At 42.5% G+C, this 25252-nt stretch overlaps 1 protein-coding gene and 1 long non-coding RNA gene across 2 annotated transcripts in view; both read left to right on the forward strand.

Moving 5' to 3' along the window:
• Positions 1 to 21319: 21319 nt before the first annotated feature.
• Positions 21320 to 22128, forward strand: LOC141728533 (uncharacterized). Its single transcript, XR_012579571.1, has 2 exons — positions 21320 to 21682; positions 21941 to 22128. It is a non-coding gene; the product is annotated as an uncharacterized LOC141728533 (long non-coding RNA).
• A 403-nt stretch (positions 22129 to 22531) lies between these two features.
• KCNK1 (potassium two pore domain channel subfamily K member 1) overlaps positions 22532 to 25252 on the forward strand; it is a 31539-nt gene continuing 28818 nt past the window's right edge. The window contains exon 1 of the mRNA XM_014267450.3: positions 22532 to 23234. Within this exon, the coding sequence (XP_014122925.1) occupies positions 22880 to 23234 (355 nt within the window). The 5' untranslated portion in view covers positions 22532 to 22879. The remainder of the gene's footprint in view (positions 23235 to 25252) is intronic.

Here is a 25252-nt window from a genome sequence, read left to right on the forward strand (position 1 = left end):
TGCTTAACTCCTTCTTTCCTTTTTGCTTACCTGGGTATCAAGGAATGAATTGGGACACGTCAGTGGCTCACCCCAAGCCCTGTGGAAGTGTCCTCTCTCATACATGTGCTGCTGTCTTAGAAAGCTGGTGACATGCCCCCTTGATCTTTATTTTGTTTTGGGTTTCATGTTTGGAGCATTGCAGATGTGTTGCACAGTATAAGTACATGGTGTGTTACATGCTTTGACTACTGAGTAAAGCAATAAGGAAGGAAAGAACCAGAGCCCAGACAGAAGCAGGAAAAGCATCTGCCAGAGGGTACAGCCCCAATCTCCAGTGACTTGTGCTTGCATTGACATCAGTCAGCACAAAGTGTATGTTCTTTCATGCACCCTTGTGATTCCTGGTTGTTTTTATTTTATGTGTGTACTGCATTGTTTTCCCAGCAGCAGTGTGCCCTGGGTAGGTCTGATCCTCTGTCAAGGAGCAGAACTAGAGACAGCGGGGCTGTGTCAGCACAGCAGAAGCCATGCTGGGGTGGTGGGATTGTCATCAGCAGCTGCTCTCAGTGCAGCAGGGCAGCTCTCAGGAACGCAAAACAAGGTGTATTTTGGTCAGTCTGCAGCTCTTTGAATTACAGGTGATTCTGTAATCTTGGGAATCATCTCTTTATTAAAAACCTAAAACTCAACTGTTCACCAAGTATACACAATGGTGAAGAAATGGTGATGTGGAATACAGAGTGCTGGAACATATAGCTTTGATATATGTTTTGTGTGTTAAAATCATGAATATCCATGGTCTGACAGGCTGGTTTTTCTTTCTGTGCTTAGTGCAGATCTAGTACAAGGAGAAGCATCTACTGATTCACTGATCTGGTAAGCAGTAGATTTTTCAAGTAATATTCCCAAAGAGTAAAAGAATAAAAGAATGTCAGTTTCATGTCTCATGCTAGAGACACAGCACAGGGACAGTAGATCCAGCAGACATTCTGTGCTCTGCTCCTTATTTCTAAGAGCTACACACCTATTAGTAGTTTTAAATTCAAGCATAGAATTCACTTTCTATTTACATTATTTCAAACCAATATCACAGGATAAGTCAGCCACTGAACAGAATCAGATGTGTTTTACTAAGAAATGCCAAAAACCTGCCATGTGCCACACCACAGGTGTGACAGGGGAAACTGGGAAATCAGCCTCATATCCATTTTAAAGGCTCCCAGTCCTGCTCCACGTCACCAGCACTGCACAGCAGTACTCCTACCTGGAGCCTGTGACCCAGCTCTCCCAGCTCGGGCTTTTCTGGCTCATGCAGATCACATTAATGTGCTTAAGGGAACTGAGGCATCCTTGCCTTGCAGCTGAACTGATGCTTCCATTCCTCACGGGATGCTGAAGGTGCTTCATGTGTGGCTGGGGCTCCTCTGCAGGCAGAGCACACCCACACACAGCCCCGAACCCAGCAGGGCAGGAGCCCTGAGGATTTCAGCATTTCAGCAGCTGTGACCAGTGCTCAGCACACTGAGGGGGCACTGTGCAGTGCCTAGCAGCCTCTCCTCCCCTGCCTTCCCACCTCAGCTCACCCTCCCTGTGACCAGCTCAGCAAAGACCCACCTTAGGAAGAAAAAAGAATTGAATCACCAGTTTTTCAAGGGATTTCCCTATGAAAATGGCTTTGTTTAGATAGAGCTGCTCCTTGTGCTCAAAATGTGTAAGCTGAAGAGCAGCAAGCTCTTCTCTGCAGCAAGCTCTGACTATTTGCTTTTTTCCTTTGCAGACCCCCCTGGATCTCCTCCATTCCATCCTGCTCATTGTGCAATTAAGAACTGAAATGGGAATGTGATCGTTCAGCCCAGCACTGAGGCCCCTGTGGACAGGCACTTCATTTCTCTCCTATCTGCTCTAATGGCAGTCCCCACATTTATTCCCCTGCTGCTTTGCTGTGCTGCTCTGGTGAGAAAGTCATTACCCTTTCCAGGGAAAAACTCCATGGCATACCAAAGGCCTGGAAAGTCAAAAAGCTGTTACTTTTGAAACAAGGAAAAAAAAAAAAAGAAAAAAGGAAGAAAAAAAAGAGGAAGAAATGGAAAACCAGGTTTTGGAAGCTGCAGCAGTTTTCTCAAAGACAGCTGTAAATGGCATTTACTGCATACAAATAAGAGCCAGCAATGATGAAAAGAAAGCAACAAATAAACAAATCAATGACAATGCCAACAAAAAAGTGTTCAGCTGCCAAGAACATACTTTATCTCTCATTAGCATAATTATTGCTTAGAGTTTCAACTCCAAATGCCACAAACCATTAAAAAGTTATGTTATGCTTAAATATTTTGTCATTTTTTGGCAAGAAGGCAGGCTTAGGGAGAGGAGGGTGTGAATGGCATCGCTGCCTTGTTCCATGAAGTTATCTCACTCTTTTGAGGAATTACCCTCTTGCACTGATAAGCCAATGGCAGCCAAACCTGACAGAAGCCAACATGGCCCCAGTGCAGCAAAGAGTGGAGGGAGCTGCTGCCAAACTGCAGATTTTTGAGATGCTGAAAACAGAACCAAGGATTTTCACCAAAGGAAATTTCACAGTAAACTTTTTACTCCTAGGGAAAGGTTGGGAGAGGCAGAGAGCTAAGGACGGGTCAAGGACAGTTGCTTAGATTAATTTTTCAGGATATTGCTTCAGCTGCCTCTTTCCCCAGACCTTGCAGCATACATAGACAGAGCCTAGGGACCCAGAGAGGCAGTGAGCAGAAGTTGGTGTCAGCTGGGCAGGAAGCAAAAGAGCAAGCAGTTGGGACTCCCTCAAGCCAGAGAAAGGAGAGAGGATGGCATTTCCTAATCCTCCTCAAAGCAGTGTTTTAAACTGTGTATAAAATTATCACATATCCCTCCAAATATGGCCTTATGTTTAGGCAGTGAAAAATCTGCATGAAGAGAATTTTTACCCAGACTGATCCATCCCATTTAACTTGGAAAACAGTTGCTGGCTTTTTAGGAAGCAATGACATTATTGAGTCTTTTATAAATGGATAAATTTGAACTGCTTATTTCTGCCTCCAGTTTCTTGTCTCAAGGATGGTCCATATCATTTCCAAAATAAATTTAAGGGAGCTTTGTTAGTAACCTCTCTGGGATTAAAGTCCTGAAGCTGACTGAGTCATGCATAATGGATCCGGCTCTGAGAAGTCCCATCAATTAAAACCAGGTGTGCTGCAGGAAAGTGCTCTGGCGGCAAATCACCATCAGAAGGACCTTTCAGAGTCAAGTCCACCCTCATTTTATTGCAAGGGCCTGCTGGGTCATTACCTTTGGAAATCAATTCTAAAGTCTGACAGATGCTTTCAGCTGGCAGAGCTGTGCACTGTGGCAGGCACCAAATAGCTGCAGTGGCTTTTGTGGGGTCTGTTGATAGCTGGTGGCTATAATTAGCAGAGCCCTTTATGCAACTGTCATGTCCCTGAGAGAAATCAATGCTGCAGCATTGCTTTACCTTCCTGGCCTTACCTAGACTGCTCTAGATTGAAATTAGAAAAAAAAAATTGCTGCAAACGCAGCCATGAACTGCAGGCTTTGAACCATATTTTACAGAGCTCCTATAATGTATTACAAAGTTTCAGCTGTAGCATTAGGCAGTGCAGAATAAAGCTGTTTGCTCATACAGTTGCCTGGGGAGACCTCAGGGCTGGGAATCTTCAACAGGTTAGACAGATGTTTAGCAGGTATGAGACAGTATCATTTGTGCAGTTGGTTGGTTTAGAAGCCTCCCAGAGGTCCCTGTTTTCCTTATTTTGCAATGGTTCTGTACATGTGGGATGATCGGGTTACTTACAAATTGTTTGGCAGACTGGAGGACTAATAAACCTTAATCGGGCTTCTGAGCGGATTCCCTTACATCAAATAACGTGGATGGTATTTACATTTCTTTCAGGAAAAGCAGAAAATTCTCCCTCCACAGAATTTTCTGTTGTTGTAAATCTTACAAGACCAGAATACCTCTGAGACCCCCAAAGCTTGGACTGAAATTGGCTGGTTAGTGCAGTAGTGATTAGACAAGTGCTGACACAAGTACCTGCAAACAAGCAAGCACAGAGAATGATTGTGAGAGCCCCATTACACCATGAAATCAGGCTGAAATGTGAAGCTGATGCAGGAGCCTTATGAGGCAATTTAACAAATGACCACTCTGTGGGGGAAACAGGAGGAGGTACATAAGGTTTTAATTACACTGATTATAGAGTAGGTTTTTAGTGCATTGCAGCCATAATTTTGTGTTAATCAGGCAATTCAAAGCCATCAGAAGCTCTTAAAATTTTCTCATTTATTTTGTGTCACTGGTAAAGAAACCTGAGTGTACCAGAGTATCTAATTCCTTCATAGTAGCTGTCACTGGTAAAACACCACGGATTATAATATGCACTAAGGGTTTATTAAGTGGGGCTAAAGCAAAACAGATTAATGGCACGAATTTAATGTGGAATTGTATTTTTGTATGCTTCAATGGCACCTACTCCTGAAGGCAGAATGAGAGCTGCAGGTGATGAACTTATGCGTGAGTTTAGTGCTGATGATTTTTACTTACAGAAAGTAGAAGTCTTGGGGATATATTTGATCCCCTGTGTAACAGTGCAGGAGTATATCCACTCTAACATCTCTCAGAAGACCAAAGGGAATGTGCCAAGTAATGTTAGTCAGCTGTGTTTTTTCATAAAACTCTCAATAGTGACAAACAAGTGGGGAAAGTTGAGTGGGGAATTCATTTGAACCTCAGAGGTTGGTGCAGATGATCACTAAAAGAGCAGATCTGAGCAGAGAAGACATGGAAGAGGGAGCACATCAAGGAAGAGCATCAAGTGGAGGTAGGCTTTTTTTCCCCATATCTTCTGCTGACAGAAGAGGGAATAAGTAAAATCAAAGGAATAACACTGAGACCAGGTCAGAGGAGCTGATGAAACACTGTATGTATCTATCTAAAGAAGTACAAGGTATTAAAACAAATCTGACCAAGAGATTCAAGTTTATCTTTCTGCTGTGGTCCTTGCTTTTCCCAATTTGTGCACTGCTGGTTTTCTCAGTGTGCATTTTTACAGTTCCATGCAAATTTATGCCCAGGGTTTCTGAACAAGAAATGCATAGGTGACCAGCAAGTGCTCATGGCAGAATTGCATGGGAATATTTTGCTCACCTTTCATTTGCCTGCAGTAGGTCTTCCCTTTGGACTAAATATCAAAATGCTGCCTGAAAAAATACCAAATGGGATGCACTGGAGTTCAAGACTGCAAACAGGCTCAGGAAAAAATTTGTCATAAAATTCCACATAAAATTCATGCTGTTAATCTCTGCTTTCCTTTGCCCCCTCTTAATTAGACCTGGCACAATCAGGTTCCTTTACCAGTGACACATTGATGGCTGCTGCAGGCTAGAGCTGTTAAAAATGTCATTTAAGCTTCTCCTGCCTTCCTCTGCACACATGCATTAAGAGGAATCATCCAGGGGAAGCCACTGGAATTTGATGGACCTAGCCTTATTTCAGATGATTAGATGGGCAGGGTGGAGGCCATTGGGAATGAGCCCTGGAAGCACAAGTTAAAATAGATTATTTGTTCATTTAGAGGCTTCGGGTCTTCTGCTGTCATGTCTTACCCACTGAGGGCTTTTGCTTTTGCTGGTCTCTGAGATAGAGTGTGATGAGGTTCTATGCTTATTTCCAGACTGAATTGGGAATTCCAGACCTCTACCCTTATTCCAGCTCAAAATGATGAGTGAAACATGCTGCCAGTGAGCTGTCATCCGTCTGTCCTCTTTGGGATGTTTATGTGGGGCTGGAATGGTGGACACAATGTCTTGCTGGGAATGGCAGCATTCAGACAGCCCTGTCCCTGTCAGACTGCTCAGGAAGGGCAGGGCAGCAAAGAAAATACTTTGTTTTGTGGGGCTGGGTTTTTGTTTATTGTTGTTTTGGGTTTTTTCCTAATATGTCTGTTTTAATTAGCAGCTTATAGGAAAAAAGCCCCAATATGCAAAATAGTTTTTCCCTTGCTTTCCTAAACTCCCTGGTGCCACCTGTTTGTAGCACACGGTGTACTAATGCTGGATACAGGACTCCAGCAGCCAAGGTGGGTAGCATTTTAATAATTCAGACATGGTCTGCTTGTCAGAGTTGTTTTCTCTCTTTTCACACCAGCACAGCAGCGCTTTTCGTATGTGACAACTGGAATGTTCCCTCCAGACTACCCTGTGCACAGTCACTCCACACCGCTTTCAGAGCCCAGGCAGCAGATCAAATGATCAAGGATGCATAAATCTTCAGCAGAAGGCAAGGCTGGTACACAAAGGAAAGACGAACCACTGATCTCTGGATGTCTTCCTGTCTTGTCCTGCTGTTGGCTATTCTCACAATTTCAGCAGCTTTTTGAGGTATGCCACCTCTACAGTTCGCTGCAGGTTCTTATTAACAAAGACTCTTGCCAGGGATCATTTCTGATTAAAGGATTAAAGCACAAGGATGAAATTGAGAGGGAATCAATTTTGATTTCCAAGTCTTTAGATGCATGAAAGATGTTTTCTTAGCTCTGGATTCAGAAAAAAATTCTGTCTGTGTTGATATGTGTCATATTTGCTTCATCCAGCTGCTGGAGAAAAGAGGCTTCACTCCCTTTGAAGTTTACCCTTCTGAGCTTAGTGCTGGTACAGTAACTGAAGTAGCAACTTTGCCCTTTGAAGATGCCTCATTTCTGTCTCAGTGTTTCCTTCCTTTTTTTCTTTGGAAGCTGATGGAGTTAAGGGAATACAGAGCCAGTGTGAACTCAATATCAGTAAAGCTCTAAAGTCCTGGTAACTAGAACGCTGTAATAAGCTGAGTGAAGCAGTAGAATTATCATCATTAGGTTTCATCATATCTATCCCTGACAAAAAACACTTGTTCTGGTCTCTCCATGCACTCTTGAGGTGTTGGAAATTATTCCCTCACCCTGACGACACAGGGGTGAGTCTTGTAACTCAGCACTGCCTTTAGGCACATAAACCCAGATGAAGCAAACACCCTAGAGCACCCCATCAAATTCATTCACACACCACAATTCCTCTAGCTCCTTAGAGATATGCATAACTGGAGCCATTTCATCATAAATTTTACATTTTTCATTTACTTTTTCTGTGTTGTTAATTAGCAATTAATTTTACAGCATCATTCTGACTTCTTGATTATTCAGACTTCTTTATTTAATATACTTTGGGCAGATTAAAAAAAAAAAAGTTAAAAAGTTCAGCTTCTCCCAGCCATTTTCATCATTAATTTCCTCCATTTCTCATTTTTAATTGTTGTGTTATCTCTCTAGCTCCATTCCCACTCCAGTACATTAGAGGGGAAAAAACCCATCCAGAGCAACCTTCTGGTTTCTCCTAGCCCCTTTGGCTAACAGTAACTCATTCCAGGGTTTTAATTGCATTTTTAAGTAAGGCTGCTACAGCTATTGGCTTTGAGCCTTTCCTCATGCACAGTATTTTGTTAGCATGCAAAGCAGTGCACACTGTTCAACAGGGACAGCCTCTCACAGAGGCAGAGATAAAAAGTAGAGCACGTAATGCTGTCTGCTCTAAGAACCTGGGCAGGGAATATGGAGATGTTTGTTAGTTAATTTCTTGGCTGTCTCCCATGTTTGGGTTTGATTTAGTCACCTCATCACTGTCTCGGTTCTCTGCCTGTAAAATATCCTCTCTCTTACCAGCTAGTGGCACAACTACTCAAACATACTGAGACTTCTGCCTCAATCATCCTGCCATGAGCCAGCAGGCTCTTTGGCACACACCCTCACCCAGGTACCAAACAGACCCTCAGCACCAACACTTCTAGCATTGCAGGCTGCCAGGATGGCTGCCTTCTCTCACGTGTGCCAAACCCTGCATCAGCTATTTTCCCATATCCAAAACCCTTATTGACTGCACAGAGCCCAGCAATGAGCAGAGTGATGTGACTGCCTGTCCCTACCTAAACCTTGCCCTTCCTCTGCGTGTTTGCCCGTCCTTTGTGTGACCCAGGATGGGAGTGCATGCTCTCTGCTGTGGACAGAGAGAAAATCCATGCTGTCCCTGCTGAGTGCTGCAGTTGTGCCACCTTAAGCAGAGCAGTCACACACCATTAATGCCCAGCTAGTGTGGAGGACACTCACCCGGGCGTGGGTTCAGTGATCTGCTATAACTGTACTGTGCATGACTCATCTCTCTGACCTTGTGTTAACATAAAATCCAGACTGGTGCTAATAGGAGTTGGGTTTAAACAGTTGTAAGGGCACACCCTTGGCACCACAGTCATTAAAAACAGCATTATTTAATTTCCAAGAGTACGCAGATTTTAGCTTCCATATCCTAGGCCAAATTCTGTGTATTTACTTTTTGTATCTCAAAAAGTAAAGTGGTTTCTGTCCTTTTCTCTAGCAACCATAGTTTTGCTTCCTACACTAAACCCTATTAGACTGATCATAAACTCTATACAGTGCCACAGAGAATGAAGCTGTTAGTGTACTTGTATATTGGAAAACATTCTGAGAAGAAAAGACAGCATATAATGTTCAAACATAAGAATGTGTCTTATTAATAATTGATATATTCTTCCAACTGTTCTGAGTGTTCATAAAATGCTCTGAGTTTCTCCAATGCTATGTGAGCTGTGAGAACAGTCACTGCTTACACAGTGACAAACTGTAATCAGAAATGAACCTGAGGTGTCATCATTGCTCTGTCTCCAGATTCAGCAGATTTCACAAAGCATTAGAAAAGCATAACCAGCAATAAGACTGCAGGGTAATTAGCTCATTAAAAGCAGGGTGGACTTCTTATAAAACAAGCTAACATACCTCATTTATTTCAGCATCTTCAGGAAAATCTCTTCAGGCTTCCGATAACCGCTGAGCCAGGAGCTGACTGAAGCACAACATTTAGGGAACTGGTATCAGATCAGCCCTTCCCATGATGAAGCCCCTGGCCAGGTTCTGAGGAACAACAGATCAAGTTGGAGCTCACAGGTTCCCCTGGCCCAGTGAGGACAACCCCAAAAGAAATGAGAAATAGAGCAACTGCACAGAATAATTATAGGAATAATTTAAATAACTTTTAAAAAATTACTAGCATTTTAAAGTTAGTTTCTAGAGAGAAGCTGCTGACTCTAATATGGCACCCAGAAAGGTTTATTCCTATGGATCCAGATGTCAAGAGATGTTTGTCCAACTAAAGTGTCACTTTAAGAAGCTTTTAATGTATAATTATTTATAGATCTCTGCTAGTGCTTCATTAATGTCATTAATTTCTTTACAAATCCTTGAGTTTCGTTACATTCACATATACTAAATTTTTTCCAGCTGTCTCCACTTTTTCTTGATAGTCAAAACCTTGTTTCCTAAGTGCTTTTTATTTGTTTGCTTTTCATTACTTTTTCTTTTGAAAGAGAATCTTAAAAGAAATGTTTGATACAATGATATTTACTAGAAAATTATAACCCTTGCAGACTTTTTAAGTACCCTGTGGATTTTAAAGGAAAACTGCATCTTCTCTAGAATGTTAGAAGAAGCCTCAAGAGTATCACCAGAAGATGCTTGTAACAGTTCAGAGGTTTGATAGCAATATTCAGTAGAACCTTTTGAATGTGTTCATAGTTCTCCTGCAAATTTAATAAGCCCTCTTGAGACAATCTCAGCTCACTGTTTGTTGATGGATTTGCTGTTTGCCATTTCCTTGAAAGTTCATGGCCTGAAGGCTGAATTGTTACATGTCCAAGACCCTTCCCTTTGCTTTATTTGGGCTCTATCAATGGGCCATGTATGGGCCATTATGGGAGCATATAAGCAAAAAAGGAAATTAGCTACTATCTCTTTGTGTTTGGGAAGACACAAATGATGTGTGTGAGAAGATTTTCAAAGTCATGGGAACAAGGCACTTCTCAGATTTCATATGGTGTTGAGCTAGGCTGTTTCTGGAAGGGGAGTTTGCTTGCAATTTTTTAGCCTTTGAGTAATCTCTGTAAACCCTTCTCGGCTGCTTCACGTGCTTTGCATTTTCTTTGTTCATCTATTTTTAAATACCCAGACAGACACACTATTATAGTTCAATTTATTCACCACTATTGATTTTTTAGGCTGGCATGTGATTTGCTCCCATGACTGTTTGCAGTGACAGATCTTTGGAGTCAGGTGTTTTTGATAAAAGAAATTGCATTGTTTCACCAGCCACATGGCTGGTAAGCAAGGAGAGCCAGGCAGGCTGGGTCACCTGAGCTGGAAATCATGGTTCTACTTACTCATAGTAGAAGTCCATGTATATGTTGTAATTAGAGTTGAAATGTCTGAACTCAACGTTGTGTAGTACAAAGGCCACCAAAATGGGAGATGTTACCTACAGAATGTACGAATTGTTCCTTTTTTTCTTTTTATGCTAGAGTGTAAAGTTAACAGTTTAATTAGGTTAAAGTTTCAAGTACAGTCAGAATTCATGTGGGCTAAAGTGTGATTTTTTTTAAGTTCATTTCTGGCTAACAAGGGGAACTATATCTTCTGAAAACCAGAGGTCCCAAAGGGAAAATATTTCCACTGCATTATACTTCAATTGCTTGAAACACAAATCCAGCAGTGGTTGAACACCTGAGAACAAGGTCTGCTTGGTAGAGGAGAGGGTCAGTTCTGCTGTTTCCAAAGAGGAAGGCATCCACATCAGAACTGCAGGTGTGACAAACCATCTACACTGGTCTTGTTTACTCTGCTCGATGCTGGCTGATGATGTGGCCTTGTGCACCTTCATTCCCCATTCCCTCCCCTCCCTGTCACTGCTCACAGACTGATTTGGGGACCCTGTCTGAGCTGGTCAAATGTTAGAAGTGGACTGCAAGACAAGGAGGAAAGGGCAGTGGAGGCAGCAGCTACTCACACACCACGAGGACACGTGGCAGAGCTGCGAAGTGGCAGGGGACACCACAAGGTCCTGGTGTGTCCCCTTCCTCTCTCCATCTCTGCACCCTATACGTATCCTATATACTGTAGGTGTTCTCAGAAACCACTAAAACATAGCAATGTCTTGATAACTTGAACTAGCAATATGGTGTCAACAGTTTCTTTAGGAGTCGCTTTTTACTCTTCAGTATAGTTTTCAGAAACAAGTCTCAATTTGGAAACAGCCACCACATGTGGATGAATAAAAAACCTAACCTCATAAGTAATGGCATTATTGAAGGCAATAAAAAACTCAACAAGAGCTGGTCAGTTGGCATTTTTTCTGCAAAAGGACAGCTATATAAATATCTTTCATACTAATAACTGTTTATTTATACAGTAAGATTGCAGAATGAGAAACAACACTACAATTGTTGAAATTCCACTGCTCTTTATGTAGAGTAAATAGCACTTCATATACACAAGCATCATCTGTAAACTACAAAATAGAGATATTTATAGTAAAATTCTGTATTATCCTTAGATACAGATGAATAATTTTCCTCACTATCTTACAACACACAATACATAGAGAAAAGCAAATGAAAACAAATTATGCCACAGGAGTGAGACTGCATCAACTATTAGATTATCTTTTAGAGATGATATAAAGACATCATCTCCTGAAAGCATGCCACAGGGTCATAATTTTCAAAAGAGGAAGGCTATACTCTGGAACTATATACTTCATAAGGACTACGGTCTGCAGAAATGCTAAAATGCACTGAAAGGAGCGACATTTAAATCTAATTATAGACAGATTTTCTAACTCAGCAGACAATATAATTTCCTCTATAGTTTAGTGAAGCTATTTTAAAAATAGCTTTCTTGATTATTCCATTTTCATAACCAGAACCATTACAATATAAAATGATGAGGTGGAAATGCAGTTTTCTGCTTTAACATGAAGCAAAAGAAATATGTCTTAGGGAGTTCATTTGGGGGGCTGGAGGAGAGATCTTTTCTTGCTGCAAAGCATCACACCATTTTTCATCAATTTAATATCTAAAAGAAGTGCCTTGGGAGCAAAGTCATGAAAGTATATTGCACAATTGTATGTAAGATACTGTGATATATATTTTTCATAAATGTTTAATGTTTTAGGATAGTTATGTCCAGATTATCTTTCAGTCTGAACTTCCCAGAAGACAGAGAGAATTTATATGATCCTGTGGTAATAGCCCATTTTGCTCTCCCAAAATAATGTCTATCTATCACAGAATATAAATGGAAATGTCTAAGCAGAAAGAAGCCTGTGGCTAAAAATTTTGGAGTGTCTATCTTCAAGTTTCAGAATTGGCATTTGGGGAATTAACCACAAGACTCTTGGCTGGTGACTGGCATCAGAACACAACTGCTTGCTCTGATGCCACTCACTATTGCTGGGCTTGCAAGGGTTCCTCAGGGGTGAAGAGATAGAGGAGAATCTTGACTCCATGATCAGAAGGCTGGATTTATTAATTTATGATATATATTACATTAAGACTATACTAAAAGGAGTAGAGAGAGAAATTCAGAAGCTGCTATGCTAAGGATAGAAAAAGGAATCAATCAACAAAGGAGCTCTCTCTGATCTGTCCCAGAGAGAGCTTGGCCCCTGATTGGCCCTTAATTGTAAACATGGAACATGGGCCAATCACAGGTGCACCTGTTGCATTCCACAGCAGCAGATAACCATTGTTTACATTCTTTCTCTGGGGCCTCAGCCTTCCAGAAGAGGGAAAAATCCTAAAGAAAGGATTTTTCACAAAAGATGTCTCTGACAACTCACCATCAGCCCTTTCTTCTTGGATGAGTTTTGGACACGGCTGCATGCCTACAAGCATTCAGAAAATCCTGCAGGAATGACTGACAGGTAAAGAGTGAGGCCCAGAGAAGGAGCAAGGAAAGACCCTGCCAGGGAATGAAACTTTCTGTCAGAGGCCAGCTGGGAAATCAGACATCCCTTCCACATGCTGTAGAAAAATCTGCTTTCCCTGTGCTTCGCACATAGATTTCATTTCCAGGCAGCAGGCAACTGCTTCCATCATTGCCTTCTCCTCCATGCAGGGACTTCAGTCACTGGGGATTAGAGGTTTAGGAGGCAGGCAAGTCCTTCACAGGATTGCAAAAAAAGTACTGCTATCAACTGCACATGTCAACTCCTAATGATGTCAGTAGGGGTTTGCTGGCACTCCTGACTATGTTATTAAATGCCTCTCCCAATCTCATGGGGACTGGCTTTCAGAGAGTGATCTTCAGTTTCTATTACTCCATTTTTCAGATAGAAAATCAGAAAACCAGAATTTCCTCACTCGAAAGCTGTCAGGAGATTTAAAACACTGAAACTTGCTCTCTTTTCAGTGCTCAAAATTATTAAGTTGTTCAGTAATTATAGCACAGTAATATAATATATTAGATAAATTTTGTGGCTAAAGAGATTTGATAATATCATGAAGATATAAATATTCAATAATATTGAGGTTCTTTGTAACCCTGGACCAAATCGCTGTGGTTTTGGATAGCAGGAATAAGCATCATCATTATCTTCATCAATATAATCCCATACAACCTCACCCATTGTGTGATTCTTGTAACTATTTTTACTTGACATAGTATTTCACTTCTAGTTGCCCTAAGCATTGGAGGCAACTCCACAAGATTCTTTCACTGATCTTAGCTAGGGGAGATTTGTCCTTACTGAAATTCTGACAGGAGATCATTTAGCCTCTAGCTGCTTGCTGCATATTCTCCTTGAGTTCTCATGCTTGTTTCCCCTGTGGAACAGGACTGAGAATCCTTTGAGGACTAAAGGGTCTACCCAGCTTAGTATCCCTACTAAATGCTTAGTATCAGTAAAGCTTAATGTTAAATATGTATCACCATGCACTATTCTCACAAAAATCTTACTCAAACATTCTTTTATTCCAGTCTGATTCTTCTGGTTTTGCTCCCTGGAATGTACTATGTTTTATACTCCATTATTGTGATCAAAGCTCAGATTAACTGAAGAAGAGTATACAGCCCAGAAGTTGCTTCTCTATAGACAGTACTTTCCTTTTCAATTCAGTAATAGGTTTTAGATGTACTGAATTTCATCAGCAGATTTATCTTTGTTTACCAACAGTGTTTTGTGCTGTTTTGCAGGTAAATTGCACTCTATAAATAATGCTTTTTCAAAAAGAAACATTTAACGTGGTATGGTAGGCACACAGCATATGAAAGCCTCTGTATTTTACAGTCAAACTCCCCATGGTAAGAATTTAACTGCAGTGAAACAGAAGACATCAGCACAATGTGAAAACTATTCATTTGTCCCTTTGATTGGTGATATTAAAATGAACTCCAACAACCAATACTACACACTGCCTAGAAAAAACTTCAATTTACTTAATGAACACAAAATAAAAGTAATTGTCATTGGGGCAGTACATCTGATTACTATTAGTTATAACTTCATATAAATCATTAATATTTTGATTGGTTTCATGTTGATGAGGTGTATGATGAGGTGGCTGACTTGGAAACAGAGGATCATCCAAGGCATAAAACCTGTTAGCAAGATTATTTCTAATTCTAATCTGTGTATCTAATGTCCCAGAATTAATTTAACACCAATTCAGTTTCATTGGAAAACCTATGCTGAGGGCCAGTTCTGCAACCTGGTTTAGGATTTGATCATTGGTTGTTTGCACAGAGGTAATGCTTAGGACTTAATTTATGAAAGGATAACTTGAAAAATATACATAGTATTAATTTTATTTCATTTTTCTGTTTATGAAAATATAGTCATAAATTTACTTTGTGGGATGTGTAGGAGAAGAGGACTTTAACTAGGAGCAAGAAGAGGCACAGGTAAGACTAATTTAAACAAAGAAGTGGGGGAGGTAGAGACAATCACAACTCAGCACAAAAAGAAAACCCACAGTTGGCAATGTTCGAAAGGGCTGCGAATTTTGGGTCCCAACCAAACATATTTTCAACTTTTTTGTAGATCTGTCTTAAAATCAGGTGTGAGACATCAGAAGACAAATGACACAGTGAGAAATGTGGATTGTTTACCTTGGAAACTGGGATATTTCAGTCTTTTACTTTTTATTCCTGGCCAGGCTGAAGACATTTTGAAGGATCGCAGGCTGGATTCCTGGAAAGAGTTTCTAAGAGGAAGGAAGGAATGATCTTCTAGCATGTGTTGTAATTGTTTCCTATATATGTCTCATGAGTCAGACAGAATAGGATCAGGTCACTGACACTTGTTTTGCCATAACAACAAGAAAAACAGATTTTGGTGGTAGGGGTGATGGTGGTGTGTTATTTTTAAACTGCTTCATGCATTTTCTAAAGTACAGGGGGAAAACCTGTCACATTTTTAACAGAGGTTCTTCTGGATAGACCTACATTTTAAGCCATTTCTTTAACAGCCTGTAGGCCAAATATCTTTTATATTTCTGTATCTGGTAAATGTTATAAGAGTGTGCAGTGGACTCTGATGGAAGTGGATAAAACAATATTACTATTGTATTATATTTCAAATGAAGCAACCCAATAGTACAGAAGCTCATATTAAAGTTGTCTTCCTTCACATAAGTTTTTCTCTTTGTCCTGTGATGTTCTTTCTATCTAACCACACCTTTCCAAGGTAACCTTACCTACACTTCCAAGAGTGTAGGACTTGGCCTTGTTGAAATTGTATTTTCTGTAAACTTTATAATATCTCACATGACTCGAGATTTGCAAAGGTATAGGGCTGAGTGACAAAACATTTCCTTTGTACTTCTGATCAATTTGTTAGGTTGATTGAAAGTCGGTGGGTGATAAGAAGATTCAGCCTCAATTTTGATTGATGAGTCAGATGACATAGTTGAGAAAAAGTAGGACACTAGCTTGTGCTCCCTCTAAGTGGATAAAAATAAAGGACTAAATTTTCAAAAGATTCAGGTCACTGAAATAGGCTTTGGTGTTCATTATAGCAGGTGCATGTGGCAATAGTACCCATGGGCTGTTCCAGGCATTGCTTCAGTGAGGCAATGAATAGCACTTATTAAAACTTAACACTGCTGAGGCAGAAGGGATGCCTGGAAAATGGACCTGACTAAATAGCATGGCTAGGTGGGAGTATCCCAAATTAGATGGTTTGCCTGTGTTTCCTCATTGGTGAGTAGTAATTCCTGCTGACTTCATTGTGGCAATGTGGGCCTTCATCTACAAGGAATAAATGCCATGGCTGAGGGCATCTGGTACAGTGTGTTGGTTTGTGCTGCACTCCCAGAGAAGAACTATTAGGCCTCTGAGCTGTCAGGACCAACCATGGAAACACAAGGATTTGCCCTGGAGGAAGAGAAGGATACCTGAAGATATAGAAGATGCAGAAGAGAGAAGAAGACACAGAAGAGAGAAGGATACCTGCTTCAGTGCTCCCCCTCACCAGGCTCTAAAGCTTGTGCCCAGGGAAGAGGTTGCCTGGGTCCTCCATCCTGCTGGGACATTTTCAGGGAAGCATTGGAACTTATGCCACCCTACAGTTAAACATTAAGCTCCTTTAAACAGTAGGATCCAAACAGCACAGGAAATACGCAAGGTCACACACAAGTACTGTTTTCAGGTATGCCTGAGTATCTGGGTTAGAACATATTTTACATATTAGACACTGCAAAGATGGGCCTCTCACTAGCATTGCTCTCTAGGAGCCTGGAGCCCTGAAAAGCCAAGCTGCAATAGATCCTAGCTATCAGCTATGGATGCAGCAGGAAAGACATCCTTTCCCAGATTTTCAACCCTACTTCTTCCACAGCTGATTACTTATTGGGCAACATCTAGGCAGCATCTGAAACTCATCCTAAGAACCTGCCCTGTATGATCCACATGCAGGCAGCTACACCCAGCACCAGACCTCCCTACTTTAGCGAAGAATCTTGGCCTGGGGATGATGTGCACTATCCACTGGGTCTCCTATGGGCTGGAACCACTGCGTTGCAGGCATGAAGACATTCACTGCTACAAAGGATAACAGCCTCAGAAACATCGCTGGTCGCTGGAGCCCAGCTGCCCAAGGCAGAGCCAAAGAGCAGTCAGTGTCCAGACCAGGCTCCAGCACACTGGCCCCAGTACATCCAGTCCAAGCATGCACATATTGCTCCATCCAAACTCATAGCCCAGGGCAAGGAGGCCTCAGAGAGCAGCGCTGTGCTGTGTACACGTGCTGTGGCCCAGGAACACAGAGTCAAATGGAGCTGAAGCTGAAAGCTGTTTTGACAAGTTAATGTGACCTTTCTGTGAATGGGTAAGAGGGTGCGTGAGCAGTGAGAGAGAATGTCACCACTGCTGGGTCCAAGTTTTTGTCTGCCACTGTAACCCAAGTTCAACAGCCCATTGCATAACATTGATTTTACAACAAGTACACAAAATCTACAGCGATGCAAACTGAATTAAAAGAGGTGAAAGGATGTACAATATAGCCCAACAGGACCACTAAACTGAGACTGGGACTGCACTCTAGTTAACCAGAATCAGAAACCAGGAAATAGAGCCCAACTACTGTGAAAAGTAACTACAGACAGACCATTTAGTGTGTAATCCATTCTAAGTCTGTATGTTTTGAAACTGGCCCAGAGAAAGCTGGTGGGCTTTGCTGACCCCATCATTTCCTGGGTGCCCAAGAACTGGCACATGTTCAACAAAACCAAAACTGGTCTCAGAATTGGTAAGATCAGGATGGAGGCTTGGACACCCACAGTTGTGTGAGCCCACTTTAGCTACTGCATTCTTTTATTTCCTACCATGACCACTTTTAAAAGCAGATTGCCAAGCTGGGGGAAGAAGGACACAAAACTCTACAGAGTAGCTGGAAAGAGATATGAAGTATTTTGTGACTTGAACCTTATTTTTCAGTACAAAGTATTAAGTATATCAACCATTTGTCTTTTCAACATCTTGAACAAGAGATTAAAAAGACCAATTCTGCTGGGTGACCATTACAGGACTGAGGAAGGCAAGGTCACTTTATTGAAAACGTTGCATTTTATTTAAGGTAATTGACTAATAAGGTCATGTTGACATCCTGAATTCTCTGAGCTAGTACATTTCTTTAGTGTTAACACAATCCTACAAATAACAGGTAATTGCCTTCCTCCAAAGATATGGCACAACTTAGAATATAAAAGGAGTGAGGAGTTTGAAGAAGCATGCTATATATGTAATTATATTTATATAAGACCATATATGTGTATACATGGGTGTGTGTATTTATGTACATATATGCAGCCCTCATCCCCATTGGACCTATACCTCTTCGAGAAACCAAGCTGCTTTCTGGATAAAGTCATTGGTAAACCTGATGGTAAATATATGTGACATTACTTTTTCCATGACATAAAGTGCTTATCTTGATAAAACAATTATCTATCAGTTATTCTACCTGGACACCAAGATCATTGGTTAGATATGAATACTTATTGCAAGTCTAAGGAAAATTACATTTACACTGAACAAGGATGACTCACTCAAGAAAGAAATTGTGCCTGACCAAGCATATAAATTTCCTTGATTCTAAACACTACTACTTCATGATGCAAAATTTCCCCTAAATATAGGTCTAAATTAGGCACATTAATTCCTTTGCTACCACGCAGCAGTAGTCTTAACCTTTGTGAACAGTGTTGCACCATTAAGTAAACAGCATAAAATGTGGATTTTTTGAGGAAATCACTAAATCTCAAGTCTCTCAAGTAGAATTTAGCCAGGCAGGTTTTGTTGGAACTGGCATGAACATGGACACAGAATTTGCTGACTCTTTTTCTTCCTTAGCAATATATCTATTGTCACCAGTATGCTGCTGATAAATTTTAAAGACCTAAATACATCTGTACTCTTTTATTCCATCTCCATCCTTCTGCCAAATTAAGAGAGGAATGCATCCCCTCTGCACAGATTTCTTTTTTCCCCTGAAAAGTCAGGCTCTGTTGCTTCAACTTTTGTAAGTTTTACTTTATTTGACTTAAATCTATAAGATTCCATTTAGCCAAAATAGAACACCTTACCATTGGAAACAGAACACATGGCAACTCATCTTACTACTTCTCAACTTAACTACATTTGTGTTAGTGCCTGTGAGGATGTAATTCTTATAAATTCACATCCTGTCTGCCCACAGGGCCATGGCATTCAATCACAGCCACTAGCCAACCTTGTACTAACTTCTGTAAAAGCTGGCAAACGGAGTATTTAGAAACAATTGATCAGAAAAATTTTCTTCTATAAAAGGAAATGTATTATGTTCCAGCCTTCACTTAACAGATAGACCAAATAATGAAGGATTCTATTTCTTATCAGTGTCATCAAAAAATATTCTAGGGGCAGAATCATTAATAGAAGTTAATTCAGAGAATCTCACATTTATGGCAATCTTTCTTCATGTATACATAATTTAGGACTGATCAGACTTCAAACTTGTCATATCCACTGAATTTATATCCATGCCAAATTTGAAGAAAGGTTCTGAAGGACAAATCGGTTCCCTGCTGCTATTCAATATTCAGCTGTCAGGGTAACACAGCTTTGATACTGCCTCATATTTTTCCCACTTAAGTTTCTACTGCCTCCCACACTGTCCTGGTTCATCCCACCATTCCTCACCACCACCTCCTCTGTTCCCTGTACTGTGAGTTCCTGCTGTACCTATGCCAGAGCAGAACAGGTTTGGCAGGATAAGTATTGCCTGGTAACTAATTTTATTTACTCAGCTTCTGGGACTTAGGTTCTACAACATAATGAGAGGAAGGGCTTTTTCTTCCAAGACTGATGGGAAAAGTTTTATGATCTGCCTAAGAGACTACTCTTTTAGAGAAAAAAAAAAAAAAAGGAAAAGAAATAATCTTTTCAGTCAACTTGAAGTTTCTGTGCATATGAGTAATTTTCACTTTTCTTTCTGGTGCTGAAAATATTTTATAGTCTTGATAGAAGTAGTAGTGCCAAACATGGGTGTTTCCCTTTCCCCAGACTCATTCCTGCTCACTGACTAGAGCTCAGTGATTACAGCAGCACAGTCTCCACGTCAAATCTCCTTGTTGGCCTATGCCACCCGGCACAGATCAGGCGCTGGTCAATGGAGCCCTGCTGTGAGCTATTCTTGCTTTTCACTGAAGCTACTATTGTTATCCATTGTCATTTTCAGTCACTGGACAAAAGTCCAGTGATCCCCCTCTCTGGTTGCTGTCTGCCACCAGGCTGTCCTCTTCCTCTAGCCACCATCTCCTTATCTTCTGATGTCTCAAGCCCTTCAGCGTTTCATTGGAGATATTTCTGTAATTAAAGATTATTCTAGTTAACCAAGAACCTCAGAGAAGAACAGACTGCCATTAACACAAAGCTTCTTTACTACAATTCACTTCTCCCAACAGAAAATGTCAGTGATTCGTACAGCTCTGAAAGAGCCTTACACTTAAATACAAGAGAGGGTTTTCTCAGCCTCTGGACTATGCCACAGAAGCTGCTAGCCCAGTGATGTGATAGGGGAGTTGTCCTACCTCCCTAGGCAGCAGAGTTGGAGACTACTAATTTTCTCTGTGGTTTTCTAGCACCCCAGGACACAGCTGTGGTTTCTGTCTCAGTTCTATGGTGGAGTAGAATGCCTGCCTTCTTTTCTGCCCCTGTAGACAGGCAGCTGGTATTGCATTTGCAATGCATTGCATTTGCATTTTCTGTAGCTCAGAGGGAGTTATGTGCAATGGAGAGCACCAGTACCTACCAAGAGTGGGTTTCTTCACTCTGCTTGCAGCTGGACTTCTCCAACAGTAAGGAGCCCAGTCACCACAGAGTATTGCTGGTGGACAAGCAATGTGATGATGTTTAACTGGATAATCCACTTATTACTGGATAATCCACTTTATTAACTGGATTCATGTTTTACTAAGAGGGATGATCACCATAGAATCAAACTTCTGCTGGAGAAAGGCTGTTCTGTAACATCCTGCTCCCCAATTCCAGTGACTCCCTGCTGAAGCATGTTGTGACATCCTGTTATACAGGACATAACACGGAGTTCAGTACACTGAATCCTTGACTAGCCTAATCTTTGACTAGCAGAACAGTTAGGAATGAGTCAGGAGAGTATTGCAGGCTCTGTTCAGCAGAGAGTCCTCTTTTTCTCTGCAGCCCAACAAACCTGAAGTGTGAGAGGCTTCTAAAAATGGAGAGTGACTGATTCATAAAAATGGAAAGCTGAAGGAGGCTGGCTCAGCTTACCCAGCCACAGTTTCCTATAACTGAAGAGAGGTGTGTTCTTAGGCAAACATTTTCTAACCTTTAAACAAATATTTGGCTTGAAGGTTGGGGAAATTCTGTTTCAGAGCAAAGACATGACCACTGCCTGTCACGAATACCACACATGGGCTGCCCCAGCACGTCACAGAGAGTCTGCCTGCTCAGCCTGTCTCCTGCGCACCTCCCATATCCCCCCAGTGCTCTACTGACCAACCATACAAGCAGCCGCTGTTTGCATGCAAGAGCACATTTACATTTTAATGAAACACGGGGGTGGGGGATGTGTTCAAGGCCCTGGACTGACCCAGCTGTGGCGGGCAGTGGGGAATAGACCAGGAACTGGATGAGCTGTTCTGTCAGGCCAGATTTATCCCATAGCTTCATGTAGCTGTTGTATAAAAGGAAATGTTGACATATAATTTTAAGTTTTTAGCCTGAAGTTTTTTTTTGCCTTTCATTTTTCTATTCTTTTCCCACAGTAGTCCTTAAAGCTTAGAGGGGTATGTCACACCTTAAGATAGGTTGCTGGATTTTATTTACTCTGTCCAAACTCCCTGGCTCAACCCTAGTAAATTTCTAATCTGCAAGTTACTCCTTTGTGTCTGTAAAAAATTGCCATCAGCTGAGAGGTGGAAGGGCCATGGCAGAACTTTGTGACCAGGGAACCCTTTCTCCCTCCTTTACTAAAAGCTGTCTTTATACACCCTAAAGGATAGTTTGGGAAGCTGTAATTTTTACTTCTCCTTTTCATCTGGCAGGGAGCCTCATCTGGCAAGTTTACTGCGCTGGTTAGCGTTTGAGATGGATGAAGAAAGAAGCATTCACAGTGAAACTTGTGAAGATCTCTGGCTGGGGCTACACAGAGGGCTGGCTGCACAGCACATTTGTATTCACCGTGGATGCTGCTCTGAGCACTAGCCAGGCACTCACACTATTAAAAAGAAAGTGTCTCACAAGCGCAAAGACTCCTTTAGCTTGTTTGGGGAGCTGCTGGAGGTCACCTGGTTCAAACTGCACCCCCAAACAGGCCCCATTTCGAAGTTAGAGACCTGAGGGAGGACTTCAACACCTGACATCTGGGTTTCTCCTTGAACTCATCACATCCTGCGCTGAATGAAAGTCAGCCTCCCGCTTCACACTGCGTCACCTTATGCTGCGCTGGAATGTGAATGAATGAATAAATAAGTAAATAATAACAACAAATAGTGGAAGAAATTGCTGTTTTGGGGGTTTCTCACCGCAGGGGGCGGGGAGCAGCGGGGCCAGGAAATCTCCAGAGACTTTTGCGCGGAAAGGGGAATAAAGCTCCGCCGCAGCGCGGGGCGGGGGGAGGCTCTCGGGTCGGCTTCTGGGAGCGCCAGGGGGGGATTCCACGCGTTACTCGGAGACAGGGAACAGCAGCGAGAGAAAGCGCCGGCGTCCCAGCACGAGGCGGCGGGAGCAGCAGCGGCGGCAGGAGGAGGAGGAGGGGGGAGGCCCTTCCTCCCTCCCTGCCTGCGTCCCTCCCTCCGCCGCGGTACCTGCGCCGCGCGTCCACGTGAGCGCCACATCAGCGCCGCTCCGCGCCCTCCCAGCCAGCCCGCCGCTCGGGGGGCAGCCGCCGGCCGCACTGCCCCTTCCCTTCCCCGCTCCTTCAGCCCCCGCTCCCCTCAGCGGCGCGGCCCGGCCCGGGGCTCAGCCGGCCCCGGCTCGGGAAGATGCTGCAGTCGCTGGCGGGCAGCTCCTGCGTGCGGCTGGTGGAACAGCACCGCTCCGCCTGGTGCTTCGCGCTGCTGGTGCTGGGCTACCTGCTCTACCTGGTGTTCGGCGCCGTGGTCTTCTCCTCGGTGGAGCTGCCCTACGAAGACCTGCTGCGCCAGGAGCTGGGCAAGCTGAAGCAGCGCTTCCTGGAGGAGCACGCCTGCCTCTCGGAGCAGCAGCTGGAGCAGTTCCTGGTGCGGGTGCTGGAGGCCAGCAACTACGGCGTCTCGGTGCTCAGCAACGCCTCGGGAAACTGGAACTGGGACTTCACCTCCTCCCTCTTCTTCGCCAGCACCGTCCTCTCCACCACGGGTAAGGCAAAGGCGCTTCGCCCGCTGCCGGAGGCCTTCCGGGGAGGCCCGGACCCCCGAGGGCCCCGCGGCGGCGGCGGGGCCGGTGTGGGGCAGCCAGGACCGGGGGCACGGAGCGACCGCCGGCCCCGTGGCCCTGGGCATGAGGGGGGCTCTGGAGGGAGCCCAGTTCCCAAACTCTCCCCTGCCACGGGCGTGTTTTGTCAGGGTGCATCACCCATCGCTGACCCCCGTGAATTCGGCGCCAAGAGCCGGGCTGCCCATTCCTCCACCCTGAAATCCTTGGCGGTCTCGAATATCCGGCGAGATGCCCGGCTCTTTCTTTGAACTTTTAAATGCTTCTAGAGGTGACTCCTTTGCGTTCTCCTTTGGTGGTTTTTGGTGGTTTTTTTTCCTGGCTGATTCTTCCCACACGGATAGTCGGGGATGGACTGCTAACCCGGTTATAATGAAGTTAAATTTCATTTCTTGTTTTACTGTCAATTTCCATTTAATACTTGCATATAAGTGTCTGAATGATAATTCTTCCTTTCTTCTAGATAGCAGTTTGCATTGGTGTTTTGAAAAACTCTAGGAGACGTTCCTCTGACCATAGTTTCTACACTTATTTTTACAGTAGTTACATTTCACAAACCATCACAGTGGACAGCATTCTAAAGGATGAGTGCAGGGGATTTGTGCAGGGAAGCTGGGTTCTGATGATTTGAATGCAGGTCACTGACACAAATAATAAGGACTTGTCAAATAAGAAAAGCTTTAAAAAAATCACCCCAAAATTTGTCCAACCAGAGAGGGCTTTGTGTCTTGGCAGTACATTGATATTGCTATAAAAGATGCACTGTTTCTTTATTTTTTTTTCCTCCTTGCCCCCAAGTTAGCCCTCCTTCTGTTATGGGAAATTTAATCAGCTGATACTAATAATGACATTTAATAATTTGCTTACCTGTTCATAAGTTAGTGCTTCCTGACTGATCTCAAACAGGCAGTGCTTATCCTATAAATAGTTGCCATTGAGCATACAGACTAGGGTTATAAGGAAGTTGTGTTTTTAAAAAGTAAGACAGGGTTATGGGTGTCCCCCCAACACCTCCCCTCCCCACTTCTTAATTACTAGAGTTTGTAAGAAGAGAGAAAGTTACACACTTAAAGCAGTTAAATGCTTTCAGTGAATAAATTTCCAAGAATTAATCAACATATAGGAATACTGCTGATGAAAAAAGCATAGAACTGTGATAGTACTTCAGCACCTAAATTTTTTCTTTCAGTAAAGCTATAAAGCACTTAAAACTTAAGGAGCTGAATTGACCTGCTTTTTTCATTTCTAATCAGTTGTACTGTTAGGTACTATAAAATGTAAATTATTTTGTCCAAGAGCTATTTTTATATCCAAATTAGTTTTTCTGTAGTGTAGTAACTCACATTAAAATAATAATTAAAAAAAGGAATTTAAAAAGGTCCTAATTTTGTGTTTTAGTGACTCAGTCAAAAAATGTTCGCAGTTGGGACAGTGGGGCTCGGTCTGAGTTGGTGACACCTTAGCACTTGGTGCTGATGCACAGCTAAGGATGGTTGGCTGAGTAGTACAGCTCAGACAGGGATATCTCTTTCCCACTGTCTGTCTGCTGAAGGGCAAGGCGTAAGCTGGCCCTGCATGTTTAGCTGGCTTGATCACAGAGGCCTTGCCAGGGAAGAAGACTCAATGTACCATTGTCCAAGTGGAAAACCTTTTAGAAAATGCCACTTGTATGGCATGTGTGCAGAACACCCAGAGGTCTGACATGCATGAGTTGAGTTTTGTTATTTCTGTGTGCTTCATAAACTGGGGTCATCCAGTCATCACTGATGTAATAGACTAGGCATCAAGTGGTGGTACTTCTTTCTGTGTCTGATAGTCCTTTGCCTTGGGCCCTTTGTCACCAACTCCATCTGTTTCTTGTTCTATGCAGTGGCCTTCAGCTGCACTTAATCCCTATTTAATACAAATTAGAGTTTGTACAAGTAGACAAGTATAAATCCAGA

This window comes from Zonotrichia albicollis, chromosome 3 (genome assembly GCF_047830755.1).
Source record: "Zonotrichia albicollis isolate bZonAlb1 chromosome 3, bZonAlb1.hap1, whole genome shotgun sequence".
NCBI classification, from domain to species: Eukaryota; Metazoa; Chordata; class Aves; order Passeriformes; family Passerellidae; genus Zonotrichia; species Zonotrichia albicollis.